At 62.0% G+C, this 13,878-nt stretch overlaps 2 protein-coding genes across 2 annotated transcripts; both read right to left on the bottom strand.

The window, feature by feature from the left end:
* Window positions 1–296: 296 nt before the first annotated feature.
* LOC135312785 (S-antigen protein-like) lies at window positions 297–5,359 on the bottom strand. Its single transcript, XM_064448543.1, has 4 exons — window positions 4,868–5,359; window positions 3,239–3,805; window positions 1,845–2,339; window positions 297–782 (listed from the first exon to the last, which is right to left on the bottom strand). Exons 1-4 carry the CDS (start codon window positions 5,357–5,359, stop codon window positions 297–299), a joined length of 2,040 nt encoding a protein of 679 aa, XP_064304613.1.
* Window positions 5,360–6,901: 1,542 nt separating this feature from the next.
* LOC135312784 (S-antigen protein-like) lies at window positions 6,902–11,964 on the bottom strand. Its single transcript, XM_064448542.1, has 4 exons — window positions 11,473–11,964; window positions 9,844–10,410; window positions 8,450–8,944; window positions 6,902–7,387 (listed from the first exon to the last, which is right to left on the bottom strand). The coding sequence occupies exons 1-4, from the start codon at window positions 11,962–11,964 to the stop codon at window positions 6,902–6,904; spliced, it is 2,040 nt and encodes a 679-aa protein (XP_064304612.1).
* Window positions 11,965–13,878: the final 1,914 nt, after the last annotated feature.

Raw genomic sequence — 13,878 nt, 5'->3', positions numbered from 1 at the left:
GTGTTCATCGCGTCGTCCCGCGTCGTGTTGCTGAGATGGTGTGTACCTCATTGCATCGTTCAGCGCTTGGTCGTAGTGCGTCGTGTGTCACCCGAAGCATCCCCGTGTCGTGTTGCGTCGTCTAGCATGACATCGCCTGAGCAGCAGCGCGTCTCGTCGGGTCATCCAGCATCGTGTCGTATTGCGTCACGTCGCCTGAGCGTCCCTGCGTTACGTCGTCCCGCACCGCCTGAGGAGCCCCACATTGCGGCACCTGAGGAGCCCCGCGTTGCATCGTTCCGCTTTGCCAGAGGACCTCACGTTGCGTCATACCGCGTCTCGTCACTTGCGGAGCCCTGCGTGGCATTGTTCCGCTTTGCCAGAGGACCTCGTGTTGCGTCATATCGCGTCTCGTCACTTGCGGAGCCCTGCGTGGCATCTTGTCCATCCGGCGTTGCGTTGCACCGCTTCATATTGCGCTGTCCGCTTAAGCATCGTAGTGCGTCGCGTCTTCTAAAGCTTTCCTGCGTCACGTTGCGTAGTCCTGTGTCGCGTCGCCTGAGGAGCCCCACGTGTCTCTGCGCAGTGCCGCCTGAGGATCTTGTCTTCACACCGCCTGAGGAGCCCAGCGTCGATTCAGCAGAGCAGCCTTGCATTGCATCGCTGGAGAAGGCGTGTTGCGTCGCCTCACCTTTCTTTGCATCGTCCTGCGTCGTGTCGCCTGAGGAGCCCTGCGTTGCTTTGGCTGAGGAGCCTGCTGTCGCATCGTCCCGTGTCGCTTCGTCCCACGCCACCTGAGGACCCTGCGTTGCATCGCCGCGTCACATCAGCTGAGGAGCGCCACTTGATGTCATCTTGCATTGCCTCAGGAGCCCCGCGCCACGTCACCTGAGGAGTCGCGCATCGCATCGTGCGGTGTGGCCTGAGGAGTCCCGTGTCACGTTGTCCCGCGCGGCCTGAGGAGACCCATATTACGTCACTGGAGAGGCCCCGCATTGTGTCGCATCACCTTGCGTTGCGTCGCCTGAGGAGCCCCGCATGTCTCTGCGCAGTGCCGCCTGAGAATCTTGTCTTCACACCGCCTGAGGAGCCCAGTGTCGATTCAGCAGAGCAGCCTCGCATTGCATCGCTGGAGAAGGCGTGTTGCGTCGCCTCACCTTTCTTTGCATCGTCCTGCGTCGCGTCGCCTGAGGAGGCCTGCGTTGCAACGCATACTTGATCGTCGCGCCTTATCCCGTCGCATTGCTTCGTTCGCCTCCTGTTGTGTGCCCCCTGCTGCGCCGCCTGAGGAGCCGCACGTTGCGTCGGTTGAGGGGCATTGCCTTGTATCACGTTGCTGTGCGTTGCGTCGTACCGCGTCGCATCGCCTGCGGAGGCCTGCCTTGCTTAGTGTCGTACCGCGTCGCCTAGTTGCTCTTACCGCGCCGTCCAGTATGGCGTCGTAGCGTATCGCGTTGTCCCTCCTCGTGTTGCTGAGCAGCCGTGCAGCTCATCGCGTTGTTGCGCCCTGTGTTGCATCGTGCCATCCCGCGTCACGGTGTACCACTTCTTATCGCGCCGCTCGTGTAGCATGGTAGTGTGTTCATCGCGTCGTCCCGCGTCGTGTTGCTGAGATGGTGTGTACCTCATTGCGTCGTTCAGCGCTTGGTCGTAGTGCGTCGTGTGTCACCCGAAGCATCGTCGTGTCGTGTTGCGTCGTCTAGCATGACATCGCCTGAGCAGCAGCGCGTCTCGTCGGGTCATCCAGCATCGTGTCGTATTGCGTCACGTCGCCTGAGCGTCCCTGCGTTACGTCGTCCCGCACCGCCTGAGGAGCCCCACATTGCGGCACCTGAGGAGCCCCGCGTTGCATCGTTCCGCTTTGCCAGAGGACCTCGCGTTGCGTCATACCGCGTCTCGTCACTTGCGGAGCCCTGCGTGGCATTGTTCCGCTTTGCCAGAGGACCTCGCGTTGCGTCATATCGCGTCTCGTCACTTGCGGAGCCCTGCGTGGCATCTTGTCCATCCGGCGTTGCGTTGCACCGCTTCATATTGCGCTGTCCGCTTAAGCATCGTAGGGCGTCGCGTCTTCTAAAGCTTTCCGGCGTCACGTTGCGTCGTCCTGCGTTGCGTCGCCTGAGGAGCCCCGCGTGTCTCTGCGCAGTGCCGCCTGAGGATCTTGTCTTCACACCGCCTGAGGAGCCCAGCGTCGATTCAGCAGAGCAGCCTTGCATTGCATCGCTGGAGACGGCGTGTTGCGTCGCCTCACCTTTCTTTGGATCGTCCTGCGTTGCGTCGCCTGAGGAGGCCTGCGTTGCTTTGGCTGAGGAGCCTGCTGTCGCATCGTCCCGTGTCGCTTCGTCCCACGCCACCTGAGGACCCTGCGTTGCATCGCCGCGTCACATCAGCTGAGGAGCCCCACTTGATGTCATCTTGCATTGCCTCAGGAGCCCCGTGCCACGTCACCTGAGGAGCCGCGCATCGCATCGTGCGCTGTGGCCTGAGGAGTCCCGTGTCACGTTGTCCCGCGTGGCCTGAGGAGACCCGCATTACATCGCTGGATAAGCCCCGCATTGCGTCGCGTCACCTTGTGTCGCGTCGCCTGAGGAGGCCTGCGTTGCAACGCATACTTTATCGTCGTGCCTTATCCCGTCGCATTGCTTCGTTCGCCTCCTGTTGTGTGCCCCCTGCTGCGCCGCCTGAGGAGCCGCACGTTGCGTCGGTTGAGGGGCATTGCCTTGTATCACGTTGCTGTGCGTTGCGTCGTACCGCGTCGCATCGCCTGCGGAGGCCTGCCTTGCTTAGTGTCGTACCGCGTCGCCTAGTTGCTCTTACCGCGCCGTCCAGTATGGCGTCGTAGCGTATCGCGTTGTCCCTCCTCGTGTTGCTGAGCAGCTGTGCAGCTCATCGCGTTGTTGCGCCCTGTGTTGCATTGTGCCATCCCGCGTCACGGTGTACCACTTCTTATCGCGCCGCTCGTGTAGCATGGTAGTGTGTTCATCGCGTCGTCCCGCGTCGTGTTGCTGAGATGGTGTGTACCTCATTGCGTCGTTCAGCGCTTGGTCGTAGTGCGTCGTGTGTCACCCGAAGCATCCCCGTGTCGTGTTGCGTCGTCTAGCATGACATCGCCTGAGCAGCAGCGCGTCTCGTCGGGTCATCCAGCATCGTGTCGTATTGCGTCACGTCGCCTGAGCGTCCCTGCGTTACGTCGTCCCGCACCGCCTGAGGAGCCCCACATTGCGGCACCTGAGGAGCCCCGCGTTGCATCGTTCCGCTTTGCCAGAGGACCTCGCGTTGCGTCATACCGCGTCTCGTCACTTGCGGAGCCCTGCGTGGCATTGTTCCGCTTTGCCAGAGGACCTCGTGTTGCGTCATACTGCGTCTCGTCACTTGCGGAGCCCTGCGTGGCATTGTTCCGCTTTGCCAGAGGACCTCGTGTTGCGTCATATCGCGTCTCGTCACTTGCGGAGCCCTGCGTGGCATCTTGTCCATCCGGCGTTGCGTTGCACCGCTTCATATTGCGCTGTCCGCTTAAGCATCGTAGTGCGTCGCGTCTTCTAAAGCTTTCCTGCGTCACGTTGCGTAGTCCTGTGTCGCGTCGCCTGAGGAGCCCCACGTGTCTCTGCGCAGTGCCGCCTGAGGATCTTGTCTTCACACCGCCTGAGGAGCCCAGCGTCGATTCAGCAGAGCAGCCTTGCATTGCATCGCTGGAGAAGGCGTGTTGCGTCGCCTCACCTTTCTTTGCATCGTCCTGCGTCGTGTCGCCTGAGGAGCCCTGCGTTGCTTTGGCTGAGGAGCCTGCTGTCGCATCGTGCCGTGTCGCTTCGTCCCACGCCACCTGAGGACCCTGCGTTGCATCGCCGCGTCACATCAGCTGAGGAGCGCCACTTGATGTCATCTTGCATTGCCTCAGGAGCCCCGCGCCACGTCACCTGAGGAGCCGCGCATCGCATCGTGCGCTGTGGCCTGAGGAGTCCCGTGTCACGTTGTCCCGCGCGGCCTGAGGATACCCGCATTACGTCGCTGGAGAAGCCCCGCATTGTGTCGCATCACCTTGCGTTGCGTCACCTGAGGAGCCCCGCATGTCTCTGCGCAGTGCCGCCTGAGGATCTTGTCTTCACACCGCCTGAGGAGCCCAGTGTCGATTCAGCAGAGCAGCCTCGCATTGCATCGCTGGAGAAGGCGTGTTGCATCGCCTCACCTTTCTTTGCATCGTCCTGCGTCCCGTCGCCTGAGGAGGCCTGCGTTGCAACGCATACTTGATCGTCGCGCCTTATCCCGTCGCATTGCTTCGTTCGCCTCCTGTTGTGTGCCCCCTGCTGCGCCGCCTGAGGAGCCGCACGTTGCGTCGGTTGAGGGGCATTGCCTTGTATCACGTTGCTGTGCGTTGCGTCGTACCGCGTCGCATCGCCTGCGGAGGCCTGCCTTGCTTAGTGTCGTACCGCGTCGCCTAGTTGCTCTTACCGCGCCGTCCAGTATGGCGTCGTAGCGTATCGCGTTGTCCCTCCTCGTGTTGCTGAGCAGCTGTGCAGCTCATCGCGTTGTTGCGCCCTGTGTTGCATCGTGCCATCCCGCATCACGGTGTACCACTTCTTATCGCGCCGCTCGTGTAGCATGGTAGTGTGTTCATCGCGTCGTCCCGCGTCGTGTTGCTGAGATGGTGTGTACCTCATTGCGTCGTTCAGCGCTTGGTCGTAGTGCGTCGTGTGTCACCCGAAGCATCGTCGTGTCGTGTTGCGTCGTCTAGCATGACATCGCCTGAGCAGCAGCGCGGCTCGTCGGGTCATCCAGCGTCGTGTCGTATTGCGTCACGTAGCCTGAGCGTCCCTGCGTTACGTCGTCCCGCACCGCCTGAGGAGCCCCACATTGCGGCACCTGAGGAGCCCCGCGTTGCATCGTTCCGCTTTGCCAGAGGACCTCGCGTTGCGTCATACCGCGTCTCGTCACTTGCGGAGCCCTGCGTGGCATTGTTCCGCTTTGCCAGAGGACCTCGTGTTGCGTCATACTGCGTCTCGTCACTTGCGGAGCCCTGCGTGGCATTGTTCCGCTTTGCCAGAGGACCTCGCGTTGCGTCATACTGCGTCTCGTCACTTGCGGAGCCCTGCGTGGCATTGTTCCGCTTTGCCAGAGGACCTCGCGTTGCGTCATATCGCGTCTCGTCACTTGCGGAGCCCTGCGTGGCATCTTGTCCATCCGGCGTTGCATCGCACCGCTTCATATTGCGCTGTCCGCTTAAGCATCGTAGGGCGTCGCGTCTTCTAAAGCTTTCCGGCGTCACGTTGCGTAGTCCTGCGTCGCGTCGCCTGAGGAGCCCCGCGTGTCTCTGCGCAGTGCCGCCTGAGGATCTTGTCTTCACACCGCCTGAGGAGCCCAGCGTCGATTCAGCAGAGCAGCCTCGCATTGCATCGCTGGAGAAGGCGTGTTGCGTCGCCTCACCTTTCTTTGCATCGTCCTGCGTTGCGTCGCCTGAGGAGCTCTGCGTTGCTTTGGCTGAGGAGCCTGCTGTCGCATCGTCCCGTGTCGCTTCGTCCCACGCCACCTGAGGACCCTGCGTTGCATCGCCGCGTCACATCAGCTGAGGAGCGCCACTTGATGTCATCTTGCGTTGCCTCAGGAGCCCCACGCCACGTCACCTGAGGAGCCGCGCATCGCATCGTGCGCTGTGGCCTGAGGAGTCCCGTGTCACGTTGTCCCGCGCGGCCTGAGGAGACCCGCATTACGTCGCTGGAGAAGCCCCGCATTGTGTCGCATCACCTTGCGTTGCGTCGCCTGAGGAGCCCCGCATGTCTCTGCGCAGTGCCGCCTGAGGATCTTGTCTTCACACCACCTGAGGAGCCCAGTGTCGATTCAGCAGAGCAGCCTCGCATTGCATTGCTGGAGAAGGCGTGTTGCGTCGCCTCACCTTTCTTTGCATCGTCCTGCGTCGCGTCGCCTGAGGAGGCCTGCGTTGCTTTGGCTGAGGAGCCTGCTGTTGCATCATCCCGTGTCGCTTCGTCCCACGCCACCTGAGGACCCTGCGTTGCATCGCCTCGCACGGCCCAAGGATCGCCACGTCACATCAGCTGAGGAGCCCCGCTTGATGTCATCTTGCATTGCCTCAGGAGCCCGGCGCCACGTCACCTGAGGAGCCGCGCATCGCATCGTGCGCTGTGGCCTGAGGAGTCCTGTGTCACGTTGTCCCGCGTGGCCTGAGGAGACCCGCATTACATCGCTGGATAAGCCCCGCATTGCGTCGCGTCACCTTGCGTCGCGTCGCCTGAGGAGGCCTGCGTTGCAACGCATACTTTATCGTCGTGCCTTATCCCGTCGCATTGCTTCGTTCGCCTCCTGTTGTGTGCCCCCTGCTGCGCCGCCTGAGGAGCCGCACGTTGCGTCGGTTGAGGGGCATTGCCTTGTATCACGTTGCTGTGCGTTGCGTCGTACCGCGTCGCATCGCCTGCGGAGGCCTGCCTTGCTTAGTGTCGTACCGCGTCGCCTAGTTGCTCTTACCGCGCCGTCCAGTATGGCGTCGTAGCGTATCGCGTTGTCCCTCCTCGTGTTGCTGAGCAGCTGTGCAGCTCATCGCGTTGTTGCGCCCTGTGTTGCATCGTGCCATCCCGCGTCACGGTGTACCACTTCTTATCGCGCCGCTCGTGTAGCATGGTAGTGTGTTCATCGCGTCGTCCCGCGTCGTGTTGCTGAGATGGTGTGTACCTCATTGCATCGTTCAGCGCTTGGTCGTAGTGCGTCGTGTGTCACCCGAAGCATCCCCGTGTCGTGTTGCGTCGTCTAGCATGACATCGCCTGAGCAGCAGCGCGTCTCGTCGGGTCATCCAGCATCGTGTCGTATTGCGTCACGTCGCCTGAGCGTCCCTGCGTTACGTCGTCCCGCACCGCCTGAGGAGCCCCACATTGCGGCACCTGAGGAGCCCCGCGTTGCATCGTTCCGCTTTGCCAGAGGACCTCACGTTGCGTCATACCGCGTCTCGTCACTTGCGGAGCCCTGCGTGGCATTGTTCCGCTTTGCCAGAGGACCTCGTGTTGCGTCATATCGCGTCTCGTCACTTGCGGAGCCCTGCGTGGCATCTTGTCCATCCGGCGTTGCGTTGCACCGCTTCATATTGCGCTGTCCGCTTAAGCATCGTAGTGCGTCGCGTCTTCTAAAGCTTTCCTGCGTCACGTTGCGTAGTCCTGTGTCGCGTCGCCTGAGGAGCCCCACGTGTCTCTGCGCAGTGCCGCCTGAGGATCTTGTCTTCACACCGCCTGAGGAGCCCAGCGTCGATTCAGCAGAGCAGCCTTGCATTGCATCGCTGGAGAAGGCGTGTTGCGTCGCCTCACCTTTCTTTGCATCGTCCTGCGTCGTGTCGCCTGAGGAGCCCTGCGTTGCTTTGGCTGAGGAGCCTGCTGTCGCATCGTCCCGTGTCGCTTCGTCCCACGCCACCTGAGGACCCTGCGTTGCATCGCCGCGTCACATCAGCTGAGGAGCGCCACTTGATGTCATCTTGCATTGCCTCAGGAGCCCCGCGCCACGTCACCTGAGGAGTCGCGCATCGCATCGTGCGGTGTGGCCTGAGGAGTCCCGTGTCACGTTGTCCCGCGCGGCCTGAGGAGACCCATATTACGTCACTGGAGAGGCCCCGCATTGTGTCGCATCACCTTGCGTTGCGTCGCCTGAGGAGCCCCGCATGTCTCTGCGCAGTGCCGCCTGAGAATCTTGTCTTCACACCGCCTGAGGAGCCCAGTGTCGATTCAGCAGAGCAGCCTCGCATTGCATCGCTGGAGAAGGCGTGTTGCGTCGCCTCACCTTTCTTTGCATCGTCCTGCGTCGCGTCGCCTGAGGAGGCCTGCGTTGCAACGCATACTTGATCGTCGCGCCTTATCCCGTCGCATTGCTTCGTTCGCCTCCTGTTGTGTGCCCCCTGCTGCGCCGCCTGAGGAGCCGCACGTTGCGTCGGTTGAGGGGCATTGCCTTGTATCACGTTGCTGTGCGTTGCGTCGTACCGCGTCGCATCGCCTGCGGAGGCCTGCCTTGCTTAGTGTCGTACCGCGTCGCCTAGTTGCTCTTACCGCGCCGTCCAGTATGGCGTCGTAGCGTATCGCGTTGTCCCTCCTCGTGTTGCTGAGCAGCCGTGCAGCTCATCGCGTTGTTGCGCCCTGTGTTGCATCGTGCCATCCCGCGTCACGGTGTACCACTTCTTATCGCGCCGCTCGTGTAGCATGGTAGTGTGTTCATCGCGTCGTCCCGCGTCGTGTTGCTGAGATGGTGTGTACCTCATTGCGTCGTTCAGCGCTTGGTCGTAGTGCGTCGTGTGTCACCCGAAGCATCGTCGTGTCGTGTTGCGTCGTCTAGCATGACATCGCCTGAGCAGCAGCGCGTCTCGTCGGGTCATCCAGCATCGTGTCGTATTGCGTCACGTCGCCTGAGCGTCCCTGCGTTACGTCGTCCCGCACCGCCTGAGGAGCCCCACATTGCGGCACCTGAGGAGCCCCGCGTTGCATCGTTCCGCTTTGCCAGAGGACCTCGCATTGCGTCATACCGCGTCTCGTCACTTGCGGAGCCCTGCGTGGCATTGTTCCGCTTTGCCAGAGGACCTCGCGTTGCGTCATATCGCGTCTCGTCACTTGCGGAGCCCTGCGTGGCATCTTGTCCATCCGGCGTTGCGTTGCACCGCTTCATATTGCGCTGTCCGCTTAAGCATCGTAGGGCGTCGCGTCTTCTAAAGCTTTCCGGCGTCACGTTGCGTCGTCCTGCGTTGCGTCGCCTGAGGAGCCCCGCGTGTCTCTGCGCAGTGCCGCCTGAGGATCTTGTCTTCACACCGCCTGAGGAGCCCAGCGTCGATTCAGCAGAGCAGCCTTGCATTGCATCGCTGGAGACGGCGTGTTGCGTCGCCTCACCTTTCTTTGGATCGTCCTGCGTTGCGTCGCCTGAGGAGGCCTGCGTTGCTTTGGCTGAGGAGCCTGCTGTCGCATCGTCCCGTGTCGCTTCGTCCCACGCCACCTGAGGACCCTGCGTTGCATCGCCGCGTCACATCAGCTGAGGAGCCCCACTTGATGTCATCTTGCATTGCCTCAGGAGCCCCGTGCCACGTCACCTGAGGAGCCGCGCATCGCATCGTGCGCTGTGGCCTGAGGAGTCCCGTGTCACGTTGTCCCGCGTGGCCTGAGGAGACCCGCATTACATCGCTGGATAAGCCCCGCATTGCGTCGCGTCACCTTGTGTCGCGTCGCCTGAGGAGGCCTGCGTTGCAACGCATACTTTATCGTCGTGCCTTATCCCGTCGCATTGCTTCGTTCGCCTCCTGTTGTGTGCCCCCTGCTGCGCCGCCTGAGGAGCCGCACGTTGCGTCGGTTGAGGGGCATTGCCTTGTATCACGTTGCTGTGCGTTGCGTCGTACCGCGTCGCATCGCCTGCGGAGGCCTGCCTTGCTTAGTGTCGTACCGCGTCGCCTAGTTGCTCTTACCGCGCCGTCCAGTATGGCGTCGTAGCGTATCGCGTTGTCCCTCCTCGTGTTGCTGAGCAGCTGTGCAGCTCATCGCGTTGTTGCGCCCTGTGTTGCATTGTGCCATCCCGCGTCACGGTGTACCACTTCTTATCGCGCCGCTCGTGTAGCATGGTAGTGTGTTCATCGCGTCGTCCCGCGTCGTGTTGCTGAGATGGTGTGTACCTCATTGCGTCGTTCAGCGCTTGGTCGTAGTGCGTCGTGTGTCACCCGAAGCATCCCCGTGTCGTGTTGCGTCGTCTAGCATGACATCGCCTGAGCAGCAGCGCGTCTCGTCGGGTCATCCAGCATCGTGTCGTATTGCGTCACGTCGCCTGAGCGTCCCTGCGTTACGTCGTCCCGCACCGCCTGAGGAGCCCCACATTGCGGCACCTGAGGAGCCCCGCGTTGCATCGTTCCGCTTTGCCAGAGGACCTCGCGTTGCGTCATACCGCGTCTCGTCACTTGCGGAGCCCTGCGTGGCATTGTTCCGCTTTGCCAGAGGACCTCGTGTTGCGTCATACTGCGTCTCGTCACTTGCGGAGCCCTGCGTGGCATTGTTCCGCTTTGCCAGAGGACCTCGTGTTGCGTCATATCGCGTCTCGTCACTTGCGGAGCCCTGCGTGGCATCTTGTCCATCCGGCGTTGCGTTGCACCGCTTCATATTGCGCTGTCCGCTTAAGCATCGTAGTGCGTCGCGTCTTCTAAAGCTTTCCTGCGTCACGTTGCGTAGTCCTGTGTCGCGTCGCCTGAGGAGCCCCACGTGTCTCTGCGCAGTGCCGCCTGAGGATCTTGTCTTCACACCGCCTGAGGAGCCCAGCGTCGATTCAGCAGAGCAGCCTTGCATTGCATCGCTGGAGAAGGCGTGTTGCGTCGCCTCACCTTTCTTTGCATCGTCCTGCGTCGTGTCGCCTGAGGAGCCCTGCGTTGCTTTGGCTGAGGAGCCTGCTGTCGCATCGTGCCGTGTCGCTTCGTCCCACGCCACCTGAGGACCCTGCGTTGCATCGCCGCGTCACATCAGCTGAGGAGCGCCACTTGATGTCATCTTGCATTGCCTCAGGAGCCCCGCGCCACGTCACCTGAGGAGCCGCGCATCGCATCGTGCGCTGTGGCCTGAGGAGTCCCGTGTCACGTTGTCCCGCGCGGCCTGAGGATACCCGCATTACGTCGCTGGAGAAGCCCCGCATTGTGTCGCATCACCTTGCGTTGCGTCACCTGAGGAGCCCCGCATGTCTCTGCGCAGTGCCGCCTGAGGATCTTGTCTTCACACCGCCTGAGGAGCCCAGTGTCGATTCAGCAGAGCAGCCTCGCATTGCATCGCTGGAGAAGGCGTGTTGCATCGCCTCACCTTTCTTTGCATCGTCCTGCGTCCCGTCGCCTGAGGAGGCCTGCGTTGCAACGCATACTTGATCGTCGCGCCTTATCCCGTCGCATTGCTTCGTTCGCCTCCTGTTGTGTGCCCCCTGCTGCGCCGCCTGAGGACCCGCACGTTGCGTCGGTTGAGGGGCATTGCCTTGTATCACGTTGCTGTGCGTTGCGTCGTACCGCGTCGCATCGCCTGCGGAGGCCTGCCTTGCTTAGTGTCGTACCGCGTCGCCTAGTTGCTCTTACCGCGCCGTCCAGTATGGCGTCGTAGCGTATCGCGTTGTCCCTCCTCGTGTTGCTGAGCAGCTGTGCAGCTCATCGCGTTGTTGCGCCCTGTGTTGCATCGTGCCATCCCGCATCACGGTGTACCACTTCTTATCGCGCCGCTCGTGTAGCATGGTAGTGTGTTCATCGCGTCGTCCCGCGTCGTGTTGCTGAGATGGTGTGTACCTCATTGCGTCGTTCAGCGCTTGGTCGTAGTGCGTCGTGTGTCACCCGAAGCATCGTCGTGTCGTGTTGCGTCGTCTAGCATGACATCGCCTGAGCAGCAGCGCGGCTCGTCGGGTCATCCAGCGTCGTGTCGTATTGCGTCACGTAGCCTGAGCGTCCCTGCGTTACGTCGTCCCGCACCGCCTGAGGAGCCCCACATTGCGGCACCTGAGGAGCCCCGCGTTGCATCGTTCCGCTTTGCCAGAGGACCTCGCGTTGCGTCATACCGCGTCTCGTCACTTGCGGAGCCCTGCGTGGCATTGTTCCGCTTTGCCAGAGGACCTCGTGTTGCGTCATACTGCGTCTCGTCACTTGCGGAGCCCTGCGTGGCATTGTTCCGCTTTGCCAGAGGACCTCGCGTTGCGTCATACTGCGTCTCGTCACTTGCGGAGCCCTGCGTGGCATTGTTCCGCTTTGCCAGAGGACCTCGCGTTGCGTCATATCGCGTCTCGTCACTTGCGGAGCCCTGCGTGGCATCTTGTCCATCCGGCGTTGCATCGCACCGCTTCATATTGCGCTGTCCGCTTAAGCATCGTAGGGCGTCGCGTCTTCTAAAGCTTTCCGGCGTCACGTTGCGTAGTCCTGCGTCGCGTCGCCTGAGGAGCCCCGCGTGTCTCTGCGCAGTGCCGCCTGAGGATCTTGTCTTCACACCGCCTGAGGAGCCCAGCGTCGATTCAGCAGAGCAGCCTCGCATTGCATCGCTGGAGAAGGCGTGTTGCGTCGCCTCACCTTTCTTTGCATCGTCCTGCGTTGCGTCGCCTGAGGAGCTCTGCGTTGCTTTGGCTGAGGAGCCTGCTGTCGCATCGTCCCGTGTCGCTTCGTCCCACGCCACCTGAGGACCCTGCGTTGCATCGCCGCGTCACATCAGCTGAGGAGCGCCACTTGATGTCATCTTGCGTTGCCTCAGGAGCCCCACGCCACGTCACCTGAGGAGCCGCGCATCGCATCGTGCGCTGTGGCCTGAGGAGTCCCGTGTCACGTTGTCCCGCGCGGCCTGAGGAGACCCGCATTACGTCGCTGGAGAAGCCCCGCATTGTGTCGCATCACCTTGCGTTGCGTCGCCTGAGGAGCCCCGCATGTCTCTGCGCAGTGCCGCCTGAGGATCTTGTCTTCACACCACCTGAGGAGCCCAGTGTCGATTCAGCAGAGCAGCCTCGCATTGCATTGCTGGAGAAGGCGTGTTGCGTCGCCTCACCTTTCTTTGCATCGTCCTGCGTCGCGTCGCCTGAGGAGGCCTGCGTTGCTTTGGCTGAGGAGCCTGCTGTTGCATCATCCCGTGTCGCTTCGTCCCACGCCACCTGAGGACCCTGCGTTGCATCGCCTCGCACGGCCCAAGGATCGCCACGTCACATCAGCTGAGGAGCCCCGCTTGATGTCATCTTGCATTGCCTCAGGAGCCCGGCGCCACGTCACCTGAGGAGCCGCGCATCGCATCGTGCGCTGTGGCCTGAGGAGTCCTGTGTCACGTTGTCCCGCGTGGCCTGAGGAGACCCGCATTACATCGCTGGATAAGCCCCGCATTGCGTCGCATCACCTTGCGTCGCGTCGCCTGAGGAGGCCTGCGTTGCAACGCATACTTTATCGTCGTGCCTTATCCCGTCGCATTGCTTCGTTCGCCTCCTGTTGTGTGCCCCCTGCTGCGCCGCCTGAGGAGCCGCACGTTGCGTCGGTTGAGGGGCATTGCCTTGTATCACGTTGCTGTGCGTTGCGTCGTACCGCGTCGCATCGCCTGCGGAGGCCTGCCTTGCTTAGTGTCGTACCGCGTCGCCTAGTTGCTCTTACCGCGCCGTCCAGTATGGCGTCGTAGCGTATCGCGTTGTCCCTCCTCGTGTTGCTGAGCAGCTGTGCAGCTCATCGCGTTGTTGCGCCCTGTGTTGCATCGTGCCATCCCGCGTCACGGTGTACCACTTCTTATCGCGCCGCTCGTGTAGCATGGTAGTGTGTTCATCGCGTCGTCCCGCGTCGTGTTGCTGAGATGGTGTGTACCTCATTGCATCGTTCAGCGCTTGGTCGTAGTGCGTCGTGTGTCACCCGAAGCATCCCCGTGTCGTGTTGCGTCGTCTAGCATGACATCGCCTGAGCAGCAGCGCGTCTCGTCGGGTCATCCAGCGTCGTGTCGTATTGCGTCACGTCGCCTGAGCGTCCCTGCGTTACGTCGTCCCGCACCGCCTGAGGAGCCCCACATTGCGGCACCTGAGGAGCCCCGCGTTGCATCGTTCCGCTTTGCCAGAGGACCTCACGTTGCGTCATACCGCGTCTCGTCACTTGCGGAGCCCTGCGTGGCATTGTTCCGCTTTGCCAGAGGACCTCGTGTTGCGTCATATCGCGTCTCGTCACTTGCGGAGCCCTGCGTGGCATCTTGTCCATCCGGCGTTGCGTTGCACCGCTTCATATTGCGCTGTCCGCTTAAGCATCGTAGTGCGTCGCGTCTTCTAAAGCTTTCCTGCGTCACGTTGCGTAGTCCTGTGTCGCGTCGCCTGAGGAGCCCCACGTGTCTCTGCGCAGTGCCGCCTGAGGATCTTGTCTTCACACCGCCTGAGGAGCCCAGCGTCGATTCAGCAGAGCAGCCTTGCATTGCATCGCTGGAGAAGGCGTGTTGCGTCGCCTC

Source organism: Phalacrocorax carbo, chromosome 3, assembly GCF_963921805.1.
Source record: "Phalacrocorax carbo chromosome 3, bPhaCar2.1, whole genome shotgun sequence".
NCBI classification, from domain to species: Eukaryota; Metazoa; Chordata; class Aves; order Suliformes; family Phalacrocoracidae; genus Phalacrocorax; species Phalacrocorax carbo.
This window is presented reverse-complemented; position numbering and strand designations above follow the sequence as displayed.